Source organism: Miniopterus schreibersii (genome assembly GCF_964146895.1).
Source record: "Miniopterus schreibersii genome assembly, chromosome: 10".
NCBI lineage: Eukaryota > Metazoa > Chordata > Mammalia > Chiroptera > Miniopteridae > Miniopterus > Miniopterus schreibersii.
Window position 1 is genome coordinate 71,189,860 of NC_138110.1, and position 22,325 is coordinate 71,212,184.

The window sequence follows — 22,325 nt, forward strand, 5'->3', positions numbered from 1 at the left end:
AAAGCCCTGGACAACAGTCCGGTATTCAGGGGATGGAAGGCCACCCGACCTCACCTCCGACGCCCGCCCTCCTCTCCGCGCCCCCCCGCCCCTTAGGCCCCCCTCTAGCGCGGGGAACACCGGGCAGCTCGGGACGAGGGTCTCCTTCCAGCTCCCACACCTCAGGGCGCTGCAACTGGACTGAGGTCTCAACAGGCCCTTGAGAAGGACCAAGGAAGCCCGAAAGATGAGGCCGGGAAGGCGAGGAGGCGGGGCGCACCCCCGGAGGCCGGCTCTGCCCCCCGCACAGTCCGGCTGGAACCCTGCCCCACTCACCGCCTCGGAGCCTTCCCCTAGCCTCACGTGGGATCGCACCCACAATGCTCCGCGTGACGTTCCGCCGTAACGGCGGGCGAACTCGGCCAAACTACCTCCGCTTCCCTCCGCGAAGAGCTCTAGAGGAGCCGCCGAAGCTGCGGCGGCGCATGCGCACGACAGGCGCGCCAGCAAAGGGTGTCAGCCCGCAAGATGCTGTCGCGGACCCGGCCCTGGCTCCTGTGGCGGCGACCCACGGGGGCGGGGGTCCCGGGGAAGAACCTTGGTCTCCGAAAGGTCGCCTCTGGCGTCTCTTCCCCCGGCAGCACCTCGCCCAGAGCCCTAAATATCTTCGATCGAGGCTTGAAGAGGAAACAGAAGAACTGGGCGGCCCGGCAGCCGGATCCTGTGAAGTTTGAGTACCTGAGGGAGGAGGTGAGTCCGCGGGCGGCGGGCGCCGGCGGCGCCGGGCCTCGGCTTTGCGCCCCGGGGCTCCGGCAGGGCCCCGACCGACCCCGTCTCGCCGGGTGACCTTGAGCAGCGCCCCGCCCTTCTGGGCCTGTATTCTAATCACCGAAGGGCCCGCTCGGATGTTTGTAAGGGGCTCACTCACTCACTCACTCACTCATTCATTCACTCATTCACTCACTCGGATGTTTGTAAGGTACTCACTCACTCATTCGTTCACTCATTCGTTCACTCGCTCATTCACTCCTTCACTCATTCGTTCACTCATTCACTCATTTGTTCACTCGCTCTTTCAATCACTTACTCATTCACTCATTCATTCACTCATTCATTCACTCACTCATTCACTCCTTCCTTCCTTCCTTCCTTCCTTCCTTCCTTCCTTCATTCATTCATTCATTCATTCATTCATTCATATTGCCTGAGTTACGGGTATGTCCAGGGCAAAGTAGACCCCTGCCCTCCTGAGATTTCATTCTTGTTGAAGGCAAGACAGACGGTGAACAAAACATGTGATGTCAGCTAAGGAAGTGAGGGGAGATAACGAAGTGGTATAGCGGCCGCGAGGGCCGACCTTGTGGGAGGCATTGGGATCCGCGCCGAGGCGGGAGGAAAGCCAACAGGCGAAGGAAAAGGAATGCAGAGCCCCAGGCGCCGGAAGGGCCTCGTGGAGGCCTCCAGGGAGGTCGGGGTGGGCCCTGAAGGGGTAAGGGCTCTGGAGTCTCCTGTCTCAGCTCCCCATTTGTTCAATGTGGTGACCTCTGGCCACAGGTAGCTAGTGAGCACTTCAAAGGTGGCTGGTCTGATTGAGATGTGCTGTAAGCGTGAAAGGCACTGGATTTCAGTGCCTTAGTATGAAAAAGGGATGTAAAATATTCCACTAGTAACTTTTTATATTGATTCCATGTTGAAATTATAGTATTGATATATTGGGTTAAATAAATATGTGAAAGTTAATTCCTCCTGTTTTCTTTTAATGAAAAGTGGCTACGGGAAACATTTAAATTGCACATGTGGCTCTTACTGTTTTTCTATTGTCCAGCACTGCTGTGGACGACTGTGAGGCTGTCGAATGGTTTTAAGCAGTGCAGTGATAGGATTTTTTGTTTTAGGGAGATCAAATTAAGATACATTAGGATCTCTGGTGCGCCTGCTGGTTTGAGAGACCGCCTCCTCTCAGCCCAGGGGGACAGGTAGTACCAATCTCAGGCCTAAGTAATCGTTTCTTCAGGCTTGGAGCAAGTACTGAGTCAAGTATAATGGGCTCTTTCAAGCCAATGCAACAAACACTTACTGAGCTCCTGCTTGGTCAGGGCTCTGTGCAGCGCTGGCTGGTTTGATCAGGTGACTGACTGTTCTCAGAGTTCATGGTGGCATGTACTTAGAAGATTTGCATTCCTAGCCAATCTTCTCCAAAAAAAGTTCCTGGGTTACAATTTGATTGAGGCTAATTAAATGCTTTTTCACTTAAAAGTACTTCATCCTAATCTCTGTGGACAATATGGTGCCTGTTATGTTCCAATTGACTTTCATCCTTGTGCTCTTATAGCACATGGACTATAAAGGCTATATACATATATGTAGCCTATATATATATATATATACATACATACATATACACAGAGAGAATGGAGACTGTGTAGAATATGTTTAGTCTCAATTTCCTTTAAATTAACTTCTGAAGTAATTTGCCTTAATTTGTTTCCTGGGATATTTTTATTTGTTATGTTTCTATTTAGAATTTGGAAAGAAAGTTGCTGTGGTCACGTGGAAAAGGGGATAAAGGGAAGTACTTACAAACATGTTGAAGCGTAAATAACCTATGGATTGTCGAATACTGGAAAAAGAGTGTTACTTCTCTGTTAAACCTACCCATCTTAACTTGTGTACATCGCTGTCTCTTAAAATCCTTCAGGTTGGAAGCCGGATTGCGGACCGTGTATATGACATAGCCAGGTAGGTGATGATAAATAGGTAACAGAACACAATCAACTTTGACTGGAGACTTGAGAGATTAAATGATGAGAGCTTGATATCTGGAATGACAGAATCTGGACGAATTTTTTTTTTACTGGGATTAGTGACTTTAATCCCTCTCTAAGTATTTTCTTTTCCACATCTGGAAGAGCAAGTGTTTTACATTGTTGCTTAAAGAAAGAATAAATGGAAGTACAATGCTTAGCTTCTCTCTGAGTCTGAATGACGGATCCACTTGATTTAGCCAAAGCTAATAATGGAAAAATAGCTCCAAAAATGGAGATAAAAAGAATTGACTGTGTGTGAATTTTTTATATTTATTAAACCTAGCTTTAAAAGTTTAACTAAAAATAACAACAGAATCTTTTACCACCTATGCAAAGGAGAGTCTACCTAGATTTGTTTCCCAATCAGGCTATAACAGATGTTGGCCATTTTACCTTAAGTATCCTTATGGCAATAAGTGTTCTATGATAATTATATAGAGGCAGATTTGAGAAAAGAACACTTTCTTCAAGTAATTATTAAAACTTTGATGGATTTATTGCTCTGTTAAGTATAATGAAAGTTTTACAGATTCTAATTTATAACTACATGGCGGGAACCACAGTTAAATAATGGCTTTGTGTAGAATTGCTCTATGATATTAGTAAATCACTTTTTGCACTTTTTGTGTTTAAAAGACATCAATTAAATTAGACCAATATGAGATGAATTTATTACATTTGTCTATAAAAAAGGGAATTTTGTAAAACCATAAACTCTTTCAATCATAGTTTAGATATATTCTTGCTACTTAATAGTATTGGGATGATTTAATTTTGTAAGATTAAAAAAAACTTCATTATTGCAAATAATTGCCCTCATTTCATGTTTCATTAGTTCCATTATTTTAAAGATCTAAAAATTAGCTAGTTCTCTGTACTGTAGTCATTTATTTTCCTGGATTCTGGCCATTTGTGATTTAATAAATGAAACAAATTTTCCAAATCAGTTTGAATTGTTCAATTTTTTAATGTCATACTATTGAATAAAACACGGTCTTTGGAGAGAACTGTGATTATGGTTAAAAGCATGTCTTAAACTAATAACTATTTGCTACTATTAGTTTAACTCTTTGGAATTAAATTATTTAAAATACTAGTCTAAATGTCCTTGTACTAATGTTCTGCTGTTAGAGTAGTTTGTATTGTCAGCACTGATCTTGTGATGATTTTTAAAAACTAACCCCACAGATTATTAAATGTCTTATTTGCGTTATCTGAGGCTCACTTCATACTGTTTTAGTCAGTGATAATAACTCATAACTAACTTTTGCTGAGCATTTGTACTAGGCTAAATACTTTACATGCATTGTTTCTTAAAAATTTCACACCAACCCTGAGGGAGCCAATAACTTTTCCACTTTACTGTTGGGGAGACAGATACAGCAAGATTAAATCACTTGTTTCCGGTCACAGAGCCAGTAAATTGCAGGCCTAGAATTCTAACCCATGACTTTCTGATTGCAAAGCCTGTGTACTTCACAGTGCCACACCACCTATGTTCATGGTTCCCTCTCGCCAGTGTCTCCACTTGTGTACTGGTGTTCTATATTTTTGACATATGATTTTAACTGAACTTGAAAAGGGACTCTTTTGATTCCAATAGGAAAAATGTTATTAGTGGGTAAAATTTTAAGTTTTCTTGTCACAAATTTTTCGTAAACCTATGGCCTACAATTAGATGTGTGTACTGATTTAGTATGCCATGGTATATTTAGAGAAGACAGCATAACATAGAGGATAATGGTTCTGGTTCAGGATTCACATGGACTGAATTCAAGTTCTGACTGCTCTTTTTAGTTGAGTGACCTTGGGTTGACTTCTTGAACTCTGAACACTTAGCATATTGCTGAACCTGGTAAGATTACAATAAAAGTGAGCTATTATTTAGTTGGTGTTTTGTTTTGTTTTTAGTTTAACATATGGTATTTCATGGTGTTTCACATGATGATATCTAAGTCAAATGCTGCCTCAACAAATTTGAGAAGTAGAATTAGTAAGTTCTTAATAGGTATGTGGAATATTATCAAGTTAATTTACATTAACTTCTTTTCATTCTTTATCTGGATATATTATTAAATTAAAATACACTCACTAAATCTGTTCTTTGAATCTATGTCATGGAGCGACCATATGGAAAGTGGATTGATTATGAGGTCCTATGAATGAATGGCTGGACCAGACAGACTTGCTCTGTCCGGTATGTTTTCTGGTACTTACAACTTGCAAGACAGAAAAGAGAGATGATAAAGCTTTTTGAAAGTTGCATTCACTTACAAATTAGTTCTTAGTAAATTATAAGCAAAATTAGATCTTAATAATTATTTTATGGGCTGCATTATTACAGATAAAACATAACTTCTGTGTCTGTTTTTTAGAGATTTCCCCCTTGCTTTGGATGTCGGTTGTGGAAGAGGTTACATAGCACAAAATTTGAATAAGGTATATTTGATGGATAATTTAATTTACTTGAGAAATAAAATTGGCTGACTTTAAGGAAAGAATTTCCCGATCAGTTATATTTGGATTATATCGGAATTGATAAATTTTGTGTTTTTTTAAGTGGTTGAACTAATGGTTGTTTTGCATCCTTTCTTAAGTATTTTTCCTTAAGGTTGTTTTTCTTTACTTTGAATCTTTTATACAGTGTTCCTACTGATAGTTTCTTTAATCTATATAAGATATGTTGCTCTTTATTTCTATTTTGTTCAAATGTTTTTAATAATTCACAATAAAATCAGATTGACATCCATTTGGAAAATGTGATTAAGCTAATCTTTTAGCTAGGAAAAATATTAATTTCAGTGTGATAACTAGCCTTTAATGCTTATACCGTTTTATTTTACATTTTCTAATTCAACCCTAAAGACATTTACTTATTGTTTTAGCCCCTATATATGGGACAGTCTGATGGATACAAATTAAAGTGGGATTTTTATATAAAACCTACTTAGAAAAAACATACACTTGGGTCAGGGCGGAGGTAGGGGTGTGCATGAGGCTCCCAAAACACTTTTGTTCATAGTAGTAAATGCCACAGAAATGGTACAGTTATTAAACTGCAACTGGAGTTAAGGGAAAGGAAAAATCAGTAGGGGTTCATGTGGTTAAAGACCTCTAGAGGGGTACAGAATCTGATCTGGGATTTGAAAGAAACTGAACTGATGTTTCATAGGCGTGGAAGTAAAGACATGGCAGGAGGAAAGGCACAGAGGTAGAATACTGTAGGGTATGAGACAGTGACGTTTAAGGAAGATTAATTTCAGGGTAGTAGGCAGGAGGGACTGAAGAAGGGAGAGGATTTAGAGACAGACCATTTAGAGGGCTGTGTTGAGGGCAGTGTGACAGGAGACATAAAGACCTGCCACCTATATGGAGACAGCAAGATACAAAGGAAGGGATGTGTGAGAGACCTTTCACCCCTGGCACTGGTGTACTGGAGCTGGCTTGTGAGAGCCTACTGTGCACATCTCTTCCCAACTCTGCAGTTAGCTACATCATGTTGGTCGCATGAAATCGTCTACTGGAGTGATTACAGCATGGAAACTGGCAAACACTACAACTCAGCGCCTTTTTTGGAGTGCTTGTAGTTAAACATTCACCCGCACACTGGTTGCCCTCAGGTGGCCAGGTAGCTGTGGGCAGGGAAGCTCCTTAGGAAGGGGCTGTGGGTGAAGTTGAAAGGATTGGCGTTTCTAGCAGAGGAGGGAACGGGAGGAGAAAGCAGTGACGTTTCTACAGTGCTGTGCTTCAGAGGTCAAGTGAAGCAGGACTAAGGGCAGACAGGTTGTAGCTGGTGGTGAGGTGGTTAGTGAAATAGTTTTCGTAGGGAAGGGAAAGTGGAAATCGAGGAGAAAGACATTCTTAAGGAGTGGAGCTGTGGATGACAAACGCAACAAGTAGAAGGTGAGTAAAAGAGATTTGTCAAGATTGCGAGGCATCTGCTGTAGTAAGGTGAGGGAAGAGACATAGAAGACAGAGACTGAAGGAAGATTGGTGTAGACGGTGATGGAAGGAGCTGCACCCTGGAGAAAAGAGAACATAATGGAAGGAGTTAATCCGGGCAAGATATATGGTGTCTTTCCTCTTTGAAGGAAGGGAGTGTAATTGCACCAGGGGAATGGCACACAAACCACTTATTACACCCCACTCACCCCCGTGCACCTCCTCCCCCACCCCCAGTATCTGTGTTTAAGTCTTTCTTTACTCTTTGTAAGCTCTGAATGAACTAAAAGGCCAGAAAACCAATGCAAGTCTTTTGTGGCACAAGAGGGGATTAGCTCACAGCATATGCTTTGGAAAAGTTAATACACATGCCTTTACCCAGTGGAGTAAATTAAGGATGTTGATTACTACACTTGTGTTCTCTATTTCATTAAGTATAGCTAAATATAGTAAGCATAATGTTGGCCGCATATACTTAAGTCTTTGTAACTTACTATGTAATATTAAAGGTATTTGCACCACACAGAGCAGAAAATTAATCTGTAACTATCACAACCTCCTTTAGAAATGTCCAATTTGTTTTGTTTTATTGCTACTGGATTTCTGTTTGTTTTTATAACATTGGATCAGCTTGAATTATTTTATTGCAGGAAACTGTTGGAAAGTTTTTCCAGGCAGATATAGCAGAAAATGCTCTGGTAGGTAGCTTTTTAACACGATTGGTTTTTCATCTCCTGGTTTGATTTTTAGTTCTTTATTTTTTATTTCTTTTAAGATGAAAACAGCTTTTTTTCTGATTATAAATAATAACGCATAAAGAAGAATTTAATAATACAAGAACTATAAAGGAAAAAAGAAAAATCACCCCTAGTCCCACCACTCAGAGGCATCCACCGGTGACATTTTGGTCCCCACCTTCGTAGATATTTAACTATCTCCAACATACAGTTTTATACAAACGGTATTATGCTAACATAACATGTGTTTCACAGGCTATCATCTTTGATATCAGTGAATCACACACACACCGTCTTTTTAAATAGCTGTATATTCCAATATATGAATATTCCATGGTTTATTTAGCTAAATTTGTACTGAAGGGACGGTTAGTTCTATTTCTAGTTTCTCAATAACCAACACTGTAATGAACCTCATCATATAAAGTGACCTTGTGTGTTTTATTTATTTTCTCCCTGGGAATAAATCCCTAATAATGGAATTTATGGATTGCAGACGGACCTTAGAAAGATTGAATAACCATATTAAATGAAACTACTTTTTTCTCTTTGGCAACATTGGACCAGTTGTTTTGTCTTTGTCAGTCTGATAGGCAGAAAGTAGAATCTGGTCATTATTTTTACTTGTATTTCTTTGATGACTCGTACAGTCAAATCACTGTTGATGATTTTTGGCTACTGATATTTGGCTATTGATATTTTTTAATTTTTGAATTTATAATAGTGTGATGTTTCTGTATCTTGTCCTTTATCTACTTTACCCTTGGCATGTCTTTCTCCTAAGTGGTTTTTATTCTAGCTTAATTTTTAGGGATATTAATCTTTCATTATATAAGTTGTAAATATTTTCCCAAGTGTGTTTACATTATTTATTGCTTTTTTAGAAGTTTTTGATTAGTTTATCATCAAATATATCAATCTTTTTCTTTATAGTTTGTGCCTTTTGAGTCATGTTTATTTACGTATTTTCATCAGAGTATAAAAATGTTCACCAGTATTTTCATCTAGTACTTTTATGGCGTCAGTTATTCCACTTAAACTTTTAGGTTTCTGAGATTTAATATGAAATAGGTGTCCTGTTTATGTTTTGCCAACCAGCTAACCAATTTTTTGGCTGGTCTTAAGTTTAATTTAAGAAAAATGTTTTGAGTGCCTTCTTTGTGGCTCCTTTTTTTTTTTTTTTTTTTTTCTGGAAGGGATAGAAACTGCCAAGAAATGTAACATTACATTTAACAAACAGTGATTGTGTTAATAATTGAGATTTTTATAAATGTGTTTTTGAACTTCTATTTTTTAACCATTAGAAAAATACCTTAGAAACGGAAATTCCTACTGTCACTGTTTTAGCTGATGAAGAATTCCTTCCTTTCAGAGAAAATACATTTGACCTGGTGGTTAGCAGTTTAAGGTTGGTAATACATTTGTACTTTTAAAAAATAGATGTTATAAATAAAATAGATAATGAAGTAAATTCTTAATGTCCTTGTTTTAAGTCACAAAACAGTTTTTCTTGGTTTAGAAACTGTAAGATTTCTCTGGTAAAGGATTGTGGATATCTGTTCCCTAGTGGAGATAATATGATCTAGTACCTTAACTCCCCCACCCCACCCCCAGCTTTCCTCAATTTGCTAAAGCTTATCTGTGATAGAAGGGTTTTCCTCCCCAATGTAACTTAGCATTCTGGAATTGATATTGATGGGGGCAGGAGTTTGGAAGAGTATGCTGATTACAATATTCAAGTGTTAGAACATCTTTATAAACTCATTCTGGTAAATAAGGAAAAGCTAGCGTTTCCTTCTAATTATTTTTCTACACAGAAATATAGTCCTCAGGGTTACTTTTCTCCCTTTGGTCTTTCTTCCATGCCTTTCCACACTTATTACACAAACATGTATTGTAAATATTTATTGAATAGATTTTAATATGCAAGGCAGTGCGTTAGATGCTTTGGGGAATACAAAAATGAATTCAGATGGGGATCCTGTCCTCAGAGAACTTAGTGTCTAACAGAGAAAATAAAATATTCTATGTGGTACCTTATTTCTCCTGCCTCAGTATTATAGTCATATTTTCTTTCAAAGATTCCACATGCTCACTACAACCCTTTTGAGAGCTGTTTTTAAAACAGGTGAGCAAGCATCACAGTTGGCCCATGACTTTGCCAGTGTTAGCACTGAAAGACCTGTGTCCCAGAAACCTCCTCAGTCCCTGGCAAACTGGGAGAGTTGGTCACCTTTGCTGTTTTCTTCAGTGAGTTTGTAGCTTCCCTGCTTGTTGAGGTGTGCTGAGCAAATTTAGGAAAGTATTCAGATTCTGTCGCGGAACAAACTTTGAAAAGTGTTCAGAATCTATCACGAAATGAAAGGCACTAGAGCCCTGGTCTAAGGGAAAGAACCCTGGGTAGCGAGTCAGAACCCAGGTTTTAACTTTAGCTTGCTTGCTGTTTGCAAAAGTAACTAATCCTGTTGCTTTCCGTTCCCTGCAAGTGTCACAGAGCTTATAATATGACCTCTTTAATTTTTAAAGTATCTAATTGTTAGAAAATAGTATGAAAGAAAAATGTAGAGCCTAACACAGTATGGTGTGAAATGGGTATTCAGTGCTTCACAAGAGGGTGCCAGCTCCACTAAGAAAGAGTGGCTGCACTCTGTAGACTCTGACTCTTGCCTTCACCTGTCGCTACACACTGGGAGAGGGAGGGCCAAAGGCAATGCAAGAGGTTTCTTCATCGAAGTTTGCAATATATAGAGCTCTGGATTTGTCTGTATTTTTCTTTTATGATCTCAAAAAACATGGAGTGTTATTTATCAGAAAACTCAGCTAAGTTTTTGATGATTAATACTACTTACCTTGGGGAAATTATAGGTCTTCTGATGAATTTTTTTTTTAAATTTTTTTAGGAAAGTAGGACTTAGACTACTATATGTCTGTAGCATGATTGTTTGATTTAATTGATGAACTTCTTTGAACATGTTATCAGGTGCTTATTTTTACTACTTCAAATATGTTCTCAGAATAGCACTGTTTAGAAGAGATGCTGGGTAGGAACGACTTTTAGTTTATTTTCCCCAATTTTATTGAATGATTCTTGATATATAACATATGTAAGTTTAAGGTATACAATGTGGTGATCTTGCAAAATGATTATCATAGTAAGTTTAGTTAATATCTCCATCCCTTCACATTGTTAAGAATTTTGTGTGTGTGGTGATAGCATACAAGATCTACTCTCTTAAAAACCTTCAAGTATATCATACAGTCTTGTTAATTATAGTCACCACGCTGTGCATTAGTTCCCCAAGTCTTGTTCGTCTTATACCTGAGACTTTGTACCCTTTGACCAACACCTCCTCGTTTCCCTCAACCTCCTGCCCCTGATAAGCCACATTCTATTGTGTCTGTGTACTTGGCTTTTTTTAGATTCTGGATGTAAGTGAGAACATGCAGTCTTTCTTTCTTTCTTTGTCTGACTTATTTCGCTTGGTATAATGCCCTCAAGGCCCATCCATACTGTCCCAAAAGGCAGGGTTTCTCTCCTTCATATTGCTGAGTAATATTATAGTGTGTGTGTGTGTATCACATCCTTATCTATTCCTCCATTGACGGACACTTAGGTTGTTTCCACATCTTGACTATTGTGATTAATGCTGTACTGAACATGGGGGTGCAGGCATCTTTTTGAAATAAAAAGTGTTTTCATTTCCTTCGGATATATACCCAGAAGTGGGATTGCAGGATCATATGGTAGTTCAATTTTTAATTTTTTTGAGGAATCTCCATACTGTTTCTTTGGTGGCTGTACCAGTTTACATTCCCACCTGCAGTGTACAAGGGTTCCCTTTACTCCACAATTTTGCCAGCATTTGCTGTCCCTTGTTTTTTTGATAGTAGCCGTACTCCTAGGTATAAGGTAATGGCAACTCAGATGGTTTGCGTTTCCCTAGTGATCAGTGATGTCGAGCACCTTTTCATGTGCCTGTTGGCCACTTGTATGTCTTATTTGGAAAAATTTACTTTTACTTTATTTAGCAAAGAATAATTGCACAGATATGCATAGCAGCAAAGTGAACACCTATCACATTTTCTAGTGTGACCGAAGGAAAGTTTTCCCCTGGGAATATGTTCTTAACTTATATAAAATCAATCAGTGAATTTTGATATGCAGTTTCAACTTAAAATTAACACCCTTTTTTGTGGTTTATCATTGTACTAGTGATACTTATACTAATTAATTATATGAATTAAGCTGGGACAAATATGTTTTCATATTTTAGTTTGCATTGGGTGAATGACCTTCCTGGAGCCCTTGAACAGGTAAGACATTTAATTTTGATTCTAATAGCCCGTGTTATTTTATTTATTATTAGAAACTTATATTTCTGTTTTCACATGGAAACTTATAGATGTTTTCCATTTTATACTTATGATAATTGGAAATTGAAGCAAATCTAGTAAGCATTTATGATGTTCTGTGGGCTGGCTGTGCTTGGTGCCCTTTGACATATTAAGTACACCGGGTGATTTCCCCCTCCCTGGCAATTCAAAAAATCTAGTTATGGAGATGTTTATTTATGAAAACTTTAGTAACTTGTACAAGATAATATTGATATTAGAAGACTTTTTCTGAGTGGGTTTTTCCCCTCCTTAATTGCCTATCACTTTTTTGCGAGTAGGAATTTGTCTATATTTATATTTTCCTCATGCCTCATACTTCACGAGTTCTGGGTCGATGTTGGTTGGTTGATATTTATCAATGAATAGATGAGTGCTAAGTAAAAAGGGGCGACCACTCTGGCTTGGATCTGCCAAGAAAGCTTCAAGAGGAAGGAATTACTTGAATAGGGCCTTAGAGGGAAGGTGAGGTTTGGAGTGGGAAAGCATTCCAGAAAGGCAGAATCAGGATAGGTACAAGGTCTAAGAGCCCCTGGACCAGAAAAGGACAAAGTCCCAAGCCCACAGCCTGTTCGGAGACTCAGCCCAGCGCTTGGAGATGAGATATATAGGGAGCAGATTTAGGAGGACTTGGGTGACAGATTAAGGAATTTGGAGTTTATTCTTTATGCAGTTCAGAGTCACTGGAGAATTTTGAAGAGGACAGTGACATGATTAACAAGCTGGATGGCAGGATAATAACTGCCATATCTTTAGCACATACTCCAATCCCTGTGCTCTTTTATATGTGTTAAATAACTGCAAGATGTCTTCCTTTTGTTGATCAGAAAACTGATGCCGGATGTTTAGTGGCTGGTTAGATCTCAAGATCAAAGACAGGGAGGAGTCAGAGCTCACCTTAAAGTTTTAAGTCTGGGTGCCTGGGAGAATTATTAGTAAAATTACTAATTAGACAGTCTTGGAGCTTGCTGGTCAGGAGTGGCCTCAGCCGGGATGCCTGGCTTACCCTGCTCCTCATGTCCCTCATCCTTCACCGGGCTGGCTCTTTCACAACAGGGTGGCCACACGGGGCTCCAGGAGAAGCGTGCGAGGCCATTTGAGACTCTGGCTTGCCACTGACACACTGTCACTTGCCCTCTATTCCTTTGGCCAAAACAAGTCACAAGGCCAGCCCAGATTCAAGAAGCGGGGAAGTAGACTCCGTCTCTTGATGGGAGTTGTTACAGAGTGGCGTTTCACAGGGCACAGGCACAGAGGGAACTGTGACTTTTGCAGTCTACCACACTATACTTTTTTTCCTTTCATTATTTTTCTGAATATAAGAATAAGTTGTGTCTATTATTAAAAAATTTGAAAACGTGTAACATTTTATAGATGCTAATACTATCAATGCATGTATTGTCTATCTTTACAACAATATTATACTGCAATGCTTTTCTGACAATTGTTGCCTTAGGTGTTATTTATTAATTTATCTGATTATTAATTTGACAAAATAAGAATGTAATAATAAAATATTGATTTAGACACTATATGTTCTTTTACCAGTTTTATATGTAAAATTTTGAAAAGTTTTGTTGTCTTGTATTTATTACAGATTCATTATGTTTTAAAACCAGATGGAGTTTTTATTGGCGCAATGTTTGGAGGCGACACACTCTACGAACTTCGGTGTTCGTTACAGTTAGCAGAAACGGAAAGGGAAGGAGGATTTTCTCCACACATTTCTCCTTTCACTGCTGTCAATGACCTAGGACATCTGCTTGGGAGAGCTGGCTTTAATACACTGACTGTGGTAACTATCAAGAGAATCGAGTAGCCCATTCATTACACAGTTTAGAAACAACTTCTCATTTTAAAAACAGACAACTGTAGGTATTGATGGTATTCTGGGAATGTTTTGGAACTTTCTCTCTCTTTTGTTTTTACTAGTCTTCATCCAAGGATATTTTGTTTGTTTGTTTGTTTTTCAATAGAGAGAGAGAAAGAAACATCAGTTTCCTTCAGATCATGCCCCAACTAGGGATTGAACCTGCAGCCTAGGAGTGTGCCCTGAATGGAAATTGAACCCACAATACACTCCTTTATCAAGCTTCATAAAGAATGGGCATCATTGCCTGGCTGGTGTTGCTCTGTGGCTGAGCATTCACCCATGAACCTGGAGGTCATGGTTCAATTCCCAGTCAGGGCACATGCCCGGGTTGTGGGCTCGATCAATGACTCTCTCATCATTGATGTTTCTCTCTCCCTCTCCCTCTCCTTTCCTCTCTCTGAAATCAATAGATATATTTAAAAAGAAAAAAAAGAAAGGTCTTTGGTCTTTAAGTCCTGCTGAATTCTCCTTATCACACGTAGCCCAAATTCTTTGTAGATATCTCTGATGATAGTGTTCTTCCTGAACCAGGCCCTTTATCAAAATTCTTTTAGGCAGTTAAGGTAAAAGGCTCTTGTGGAGCCATTGGTTTTTAAAAAATAATCATCCTAAAGTAATCTTCGTGCCAAGGAAACATATTTTGGGGTGAAATCCTGCTCCCCTACAGTGTCATGGCAGAGTTTTTAGATTTGAAGAAGAGGGTAATAGTTGGCAGAGTACAGAATAGACTTATTCTGTATTTCCCCAGAGGAAGAACTAGATCCAGTTAATGGAGTTTTAGGAAGAGTTCTCTTAAAATGGCAAATATTTATTCTGCAATTTTAAATAATCATAAATCAAGCATAAGCCAGGTGACATCTGTGAAGAATATTGTAAAGAAGAGTCCTGCTTATTATGAGAGATTGGTCTGGGTAATCTCTGTGGCCTTCTTTTGAATCTGAATTTTTGTGTGATGAATGTCAAATGAATATTTCTTTTTCTTTTTAAATAGGACACTGATGAAATTCAAGTTAACTATCCGGGAATGTTTGAATTGATGGAAGATTTACAAGGTAAGGCACTTAAAGCATTTTCAGACTCCATTTGAGGGTCATATTTTGAGAGCCCATACTATGGCATGCACTGGGGCTAAGCACTAGGGATACATTGGTAAGAAAGCAGGCTATCTTTATGGAACTTATAATATGAAATGGATGAGGCAGACATCAGGCACCTGCCACAAAGATAAATGTTAAATTGAAGTTGTGGTAAGTGCTATGAAGTAGAGGTACAAAGTGATGTGATTGCCTATAAAAGGATGGCAGGACTTTCTTGAATGGTGCATTTGAGAACCGTAGAACACATCAGTGACTTTCTTTAGCAACAGTTGGCAGCTCAGGTACAGGCACAAGAAAGCAGGTAGTTGGGGTTAGTGTAGGATTGGGGTTTGTCAAGGGGATGTGTCCTGGTCTGAGAAAGTCAACAAAGTCTTGTCTGAAGAAGTGGTGATTATGCTTTAAAAATTGAAGATGAGTTAATGAGGTGAAGAAGGGAGAGAAGTGAGTCCCAGGCCAGGAGAAGAGCATGTGCAAAGGCCCTGTTGCAAGAAAAAGCATGGCAAGAATGGAAAGAAGGGCATTTTGGCTAGAATACAGGTAATAATAAGAAGAGTTAAGTGATTAAATTGGTGGGTAAATGAGTGACAGAGACCAGGCAGTAAGGTCTTAGAGACCTTGTTAAGATGGTTTGTCTTTGTTAAAACACCTTGTGAGGAAGGGGGTTCAGGTATCAGATTTATATTTTGAAAATAATGGATTGGCAGATAAAGTAGTAGGGAGAGCTGCTGTGGTAAAACTCTGTGAGAAATGAATGGTAGTTTGGACTAAGGTGGTGGCAGTGGAGATAGAGAGAAGTGAGTGGATTCTAGAGATTTTTGGGAGGTAAATTTGACAGTTCTTACTGGTGAATTACCTGTGGTCTGATGAAGGACAGTGACATTTCAGACATAACTGCTGAGTTTTTTAGCTCACATTAACAGATAGATGGTACCCTTCTTCTGAAAACAACAGAAGATCAAGTTTGGGCAGGGACAGCTCTTTCGTTCACATTTGTATACGTTGGCTTTGAAGTGGTTTTGAAATACCTAAGAGGAGATGTCAAGTAGGTGGTTGGGTATGTGGGTTAAAAAATTGTGACTCACTTGTGAATAGGTGGTATTTGAAGTAATTGCCAAGGGTGAGAGCATAAGTGAGAAGAGAAAGTGGTCTGATACTGAGCCTTTAGGAATCCAGCATATAGTGACCATGTAAAAGGATGAGCCTACAAAGAGACTGAGGAAGAACATCTAGCAAGGTGCTAAGGAGAAAAACAGGAAAGTGTAGTATTGTCTCAACCAAAGGAAAGTTCAAAACAAAGAGAACCTAAATAGTTTAGAACAAAAGGAGCCCTCAGAAGCATCAGATGCTTTTGAGAAGTGAAGTACAGACTGAAAACAAAGTCCATTAGATTTAGGAACAAAAAGGTTATGGTGACCATGGTGAGACCTCTTTTGTTGGAGTGACAGGAGTAGAAGTAATGTTAGGTTGAGAACTGAGTGGAAGGTGGGGACAGCAAATATCTACTGACAGCAAATATCTCTCAAGAAGTTTGTGAAAAAGAAGTAGGAGATGGAAAGGTTACAGGCATCAGAGGGAAGAAAAGAATAGGACATGGGGTGAGATTTTTTCATTTTGTTTTGTCTTAAGGTTTGAATATGTGTAACTGCTGATTGGAAAAATGTAAGTGCTTCCATAGAAGTGACTCTAGAAGAGAGAGAAGGGATAATTGGTGTTTCAGGTACCTGAGAAGGTGGAGGGGATGCAATGCAAAGGCTGATGGACGATTGACCTTGGATGGGGGTGAGGGGCCGACATAAAAGGGAGGAGGGATAGTTCCAAAGGACATAGGCATTTATGGTTTTTTGTTTGTTTTTTCCAGAGGGAAAGGGGGTGAGGGGGTTGTAAAGGGTAAAGGGGGTCAAATATATGGTGATGGAAGAACACCTGACTCTGGGTGAGCATGTAATGCAATATACAGACATGATGCATCACAAAATTGTATACCCAAAAACCATATAACTCTATCAACCAATGTCATCCCAATAAGTTTAATTAAAAAATATATAGCCCGGCTGGGTGTGGCTCAGTGGTTGAGCGTCGACCTAGGATCCAGGCAATCAGGGTTTGATTCCCAGTCAGGGCACATGCCCGGGTTGCAGGCTCGATCCTCAGTCGGGGGTGTGCAGGAAGCAGCTGATCAATGACTCTCATCATTGATGTTTCTATCTCTCTCTCTCCTTCTCCTTTCCTCTCTCTGAAATCAGTAAAGATACATTTAAAATATATATATATATGTGTGTGTGTATATATATATGTAGAGAGAGAGAGAGAGAGAGAGACAGTAAAAAAAAATCAGCTGACAGTCGTATGGGAGCTCCCTTGTAGGTCACTGTCTTTCTCTTGATGCTTTTAAGATTCTTTGTCTTTAACCTTTGCCATTTTAATTAGGATGTGTCTTGGTGTGGGCTTCTTTGGGTTCATCTTTTTTGGGACTCTCTGAACAGGTGTGTCTTTTTCCTTCACCAAATTAGGGACATTTTCAGTCATTATTTCTTCAAATAGGTTCTGGATCCCTTGCTCTTTCTTCTTCTGGTACCTCTATCATATGGAAGTTGTTACTCTTGATGTTGTCCCAGAGGTCCCTTAGACTTCCCTCAATTTTTAAAAATTATTTCATTATGATTTTTTAACTTTTTTTTGCTGCTCAGGTTGGGTATGTTCTGCTATCTTGTCCTCTAATTAGCTGATTCGATCCTCTGCTTCATTTAACCTCCTGTTGATTCCTTCTAGTGTATTCTTCATTTCAGATATTGTATTCTTCATTTCTGACTGGTTCTTTTTATAATTTCTAAGTCCTTTTTTATGCTTATCATCTCTTTAAGTTTTCACTGAGATCATCCATTCTTCCCCTAAGTTTCTTGAGCATCCTTATGCTTTACAGACCAAGGAAACGGCCTGTGTGAAGGTACAGAGATGTAAGAGGATACACAGTTCCCTAATTAAGGAACTGTACAATATTGCTTGAACATGTAGAATGGGGAAATGATGGAAAGTGATGCAGGAGTCACCAGAGGCTTATAGATGTTCTCAGGTGGCCTGGTAGTGTCTTGGAAGACTTGCACAGAGGAGAGATAATCAGATTAGTGTGTTAGAGGGCTCACCCTCCAGTGTTGTTTATGAGCATATGTATGAGGAAGGTAAGACTAGAGCTAGCACAGTTAGCATCTCTTGTTCTGCATGAGGAAACTGAGGCGCAGAAAGAAGTACCTTGCTCGTGGTGATGTATTTAGTAAGCGGAAGAGCCAGGATTTAAACCCAGTGTAGCAGCCTGACTCAGATCCTGAAATCTTGACCACTCTCCTGATGAAAGGTCAGAGGCAAATGAGATGGGAAGAAGTGGTCAGGGGATGAATGGAGGAAGGGAGAAGCTTCGGAGACTTCCAGGTGTGTGGCTTTGCAGACTGGAAGATGGTGCTACCTTGAAATTGGTTTTGGGTATTTTACACTGCATTGTACTTTTTTCTTGATGGTTGCGGTGTTTCTTATTTAAGCTGCCATTATTATTAATTCACAGAAAAAAGTCGAGAATGTTGACCTAATTTTACAAACAAGTTGTGTATCAGCGATGAATGCACGAAAAGTTTTGGAGGCTTTCACAGTAGTTTTAAGGTAAGTTCAGCTTTTTTTCTTTTTAAGACAATACTCAGTATTGTTCCTAGTAAAACCAGAATAAATTCGATTTTTTATAAACAGTTGAACTTAACCTTAAAAACACTGTGAGAGTCTTAAACAGTTACCTCCTTTCCTACTTTTCTGTTAGGCCAAAGCCCAGAGCTGGTCGGAAGTTCCCAAATCTGTTTCCCAGGTGGTCTTCAGTAAACAGCCATCAGTATGTGTTATGAAATGTTATCACTCCCTTTTGTAGATCACAAAACTGAGTTTACTAGAGGTTAAATGACTTTGCTCCAGGTTACGGAAGGCTCACAGCTGGGATTATGATCCCAAAGTCTCGACTCGTGGCAACCCATCACAGTGCTTCCGCGAGGAGGAGGGCAGTTCAGGATGGCTGTGCACTCCCTTGGGAGGGGAGGGTGGGCTGCCCAGCAGCAGAGTTACTGCCTGTGCTGCAGAGTAGTGCTCTTCGATTTCCATATCAGAAAGAGCATTGTGCCTAGTCATCTTAATTAGTATACCTTAATCACAGTTTTTTTGAAGGCATTGCATAGAAATAAATTATTTACTTTTAAAAAATTAAGCCTGTTTTTCACTGGTGCTGCCTATTATCTAATGGGTAAGTCGGTCATGGCAATGGGGAGTTAGTGGAGATGAAAGCACCATAGCCATCGTCAGCAACAGCCTCCCCCAGTGAGTCCCAGTTTTCCTCTGGTCTCTTGATATAGTTGATTCTCACTATGTAGGAGAATGTTTTTAAATTAGATTATCTAATGGGCCCACAGTGTTACCATCAGAAGCCTTAGAGACCCTCTAGTCTGACTACTTAAAGACCCAGAGCAGTTGCTCTGGGATCATGTAGCTGCTTCATGACAGCACGACTAAGACCCTCCTTTCCTTCCTGGTGGCGAATCCTCCAGTGTGTGTGTCTGTTCTTCATGAATTGTGCCTGTTACACTCCCAACCTGTGGGGCACTGCTCTTGGTGTTATGGATTCTTTATCATAGGGAATACTAGGAGCCTCTTCGGACGGGGGAGAAGAAATAGTTTACTAATTACAGCTAATTTGTTGATTGTTTTCAGTAAGGCCACTGAAGACTTGGGAGATTATTATTTTTAAACTAATACAGAGCATTGATATTGAGAAATTTATTGGTTTCTTTTGTGAAAGTAGAAAAAGAAAACCAAGAAACTGATTTCCGGTCATGTAATATAGAGAGAATACATAGAAAGGAGTTTTACTTTTGAAAGACTTTTAATTTTGAGAACTACTTTAAAATGTAGCCTTTCAGAGTAATTTTGTTTAGGTATATGCATAGAGAAAAATTAAATATAGCTTTTAGTTATCAAAGTAAAAGAAAGAAATCTAAAAATAAATTTTAAAACATTAAGGAAAGTACCCCTGAAAAGAATGCACCTAATTTTTTTCCTAGTGTGGGATTAGTTAAGTATTGTAAAACCTAAAAACATGTTGGCTTTGGTGTTCTATGATGAGTCTCAGAGCCCTTTTCCAAGTTTCATGACCATATTACATTTGTGGCTTAGGAATAAGGCATTGGAAGTGTCCTCCTTTGAAGAGCAGCTAAAAGGGGCATAAGATGTGGCATCCTTCGAAAGGCACTTATCAACTCCCGATGACTCACCTGGAGGGCACTCACTTTGCTTTTGCCCTACTGGCTCACTTTATTTTTTTTACTACAATTTTTTTTTTAAATCTTCACCTGAGAATGTTTATTGATTTTAGAGAGAAGAGAAAAATATCAATTGGTTTCCTCCTATAAGCGCCCCAACCAGGGATTGAACCCGAAACCTAGGTATATGCCCTGACGGGAATCGAACCTGCAACCTTTTGGGATATGGGACAATGCTCCAACCCACTGAGCCACCCAGCAGGGCCCAGCTAGCTCACTTTAGACCGTGGCTGGCAAGTAAAGTGTGTTCTGGGGCTGGCCTCCTGAAATTTGACTCTGCACTTGTCTTCATACTCAGAAGCTTCAGGTAGTTTTGCCGTAGAGTCACTAAGAAGCCTCGCTACATTCTGAGAGCAAAATGAGATTTAGGTTATTTTACAGGACTATTCGAGAATGGTATACTGTTGGACGAGATAAGGTTAAATCTGCGGCATTGACTGGGCTGCCCAGGGCATTTGCTGTATTATCTCAAACTGCCTGTAGTGTGTTTTTAGGTATGGGTGAGAGCAACTGTGCTTGGAATAGAAAAGCTCTCCTGCACCGGGACACGATGCTGGCAGCTGCGGCCGTGTATGGAGGTAAGGGCGCCGACCACTCCGCTGCCTGTGTCACTGAGGACCTGCGCCCTGTCGTTTATCCCTTAAAGTTGCCGGTGCTGTTTCCCTTCCTGTCAAGGCACCATCAGATTTCTTGTCCTTCCTTCAAAACCCAGATCCTGTATCCCCATATCCCTTTCCAAACAGGCCTTACTCCTTCCATACCGTCAGCTTCTCAGGTGTCGAGGATTTTTCATGTGAAGCATTTTCAGAATCCCTGAATGTCCTCATATCCATTTCTCTTTGGAGGACATGACTTTTGTTGAGCAGATTATTTTTCCTACCGGCGTTTTTTCAGACTTTAACTAGTGTTTGTCTTTATAGAAATGTACAGAAATGAGGATGGTTCGATACCTGCCACATACCAGATCTATTACATGATAGGATGGAAATACCATGATTCACAGGTAACAGTGGGACATATCCCTTTTCTTAGTGGGTTTATGTTTCTTTTTGCTTTTTAATGTTTATTTACATTGGGTGGGGGGTGTTTTTTAATATAAGATAGTATTAAGGGGGTTAATTAGGCCTACGTATTTATCTATTTCTAATGTCTTTTATCTATCATTTTCAGGCAAGACCAGCTGAAAGAGGTTCTGCAACTGTCTCATTTGGAGAGCTGGGAAAAATAAACAATCTTATGTCACAGGGGAAAAAATCACAATAAATATTTTATTCAGTGTTAATGTGGTCCAGACTTTTCATTAGAGATGGGTAACTTTCACATCTAAAATTATTACATTTTAAAGCAAGAAGCAATATATCAGCTCTTTACTAACAGACTTCTCAAATAATTAGAATAACCTAATACTATATTTAGTAACCATTTGTTTCACATGGTTTCTGTTTTTATATAGATACTATTATCTATATAAAGTTATATAATCTATAGATATCACTATATAAAATTATATAGATAATATATAATTTTTTATATACCTATATAAAAAAAACCTATCTAGTGATTTGAGTGCCTTATTTGCAGACTTAGCCTGAAAGCAAGAAGATAGTTCTCTGAAAAATCCACAAATATGTTCACAAAAATCGCTGACTTGGAAAAACATTACACAGGCTGACATTTGTACCTCTCTCTCCTTCTGATCTTCTATTGTAAGAGGACCACAGCAATGGAAATGAGGGGAGGGACAAGTTGGTAGATTCTCTAGAGTTCTGGCTCATTTAGGATAAAAACAGACTCTATAATGACTATTGTAAGATACTTAAGCCAAAATTATTTGTCACACCGTTGTCTTTGTCTTCAAGAGAACAGAAATTTGTGTACTCTCCAGAGCTATTATGTCGTAGTTTTTTACTTCAGAAGAGTGTGTACCTTTATTAGATCCTTCCTCACTTTTTTTAAAGCATCAGAATTCTAATCTTATCTCTTTTTGGCCTCCAGGATCTGGACGGGACCCACAGGGCCCCACTTAGGATAATAAAGAAGGCAAGATCACACACACAAGTGTCTGCACAGAGATGAAAAGTGCTATTTGTTGTTTGCCTTTCCTTTGTCATCTCAGGCCTTTGGCACTGTTTTCTAATCCAAGTTCACTAGTAGTG

The 22,325-nt window shown here is 39.4% G+C and overlaps 2 protein-coding genes across 10 annotated transcripts in view; one reads left to right on the forward strand and one right to left on the reverse strand.

Moving 5' to 3' along the window:
* Positions 1–486, reverse strand: part of ESF1 (ESF1 nucleolar pre-rRNA processing protein homolog) — a 51,384-nt gene extending 50,898 nt beyond the window's left edge. The window contains exon 1 of one of the 3 annotated variants that reach the window (XM_081148539.1): positions 316–486. The gene's annotated coding sequence lies outside the window, so the exon portion shown is untranslated. Of the gene's footprint in view, positions 1–54 lie in introns of all 3 variants that reach the window. The other 2 variants (XM_081148540.1, XM_081148541.1) reach the window with 2 other exon arrangements.
* Positions 457–21,451, forward strand: NDUFAF5 (NADH:ubiquinone oxidoreductase complex assembly factor 5). 7 transcript variants are annotated; one of them, XR_013999613.1, is made up of 12 exons: positions 477–729; positions 2,678–2,718; positions 5,162–5,225; positions 7,379–7,426; positions 8,770–8,873; positions 11,740–11,779; positions 13,455–13,652; positions 14,722–14,782; positions 18,381–18,475; positions 20,664–20,747; positions 21,090–21,172; positions 21,340–21,451. XR_013999613.1 is itself a non-coding variant. In XM_081148543.1 (11 exons), the coding sequence occupies exons 1-11, from the start codon at positions 508–510 to the stop codon at positions 21,430–21,432; spliced, it is 1,038 nt and encodes a 345-aa protein (XP_081004669.1). In that variant the 5' UTR covers positions 457–507; the 3' UTR covers positions 21,433–21,451. The 7 variants fall into 7 exon arrangements, 4 of the variants coding, with proteins under 4 accessions (XP_081004669.1, XP_081004671.1, XP_081004670.1 ...); XR_013999614.1 differs by having other exon boundaries at positions 508–729; positions 20,653–20,747; XM_081148543.1 differs by lacking the exon at positions 18,381–18,475 and having other exon boundaries at positions 457–729.
* The last annotated feature ends 874 nt before the right edge of the window (positions 21,452–22,325 follow it).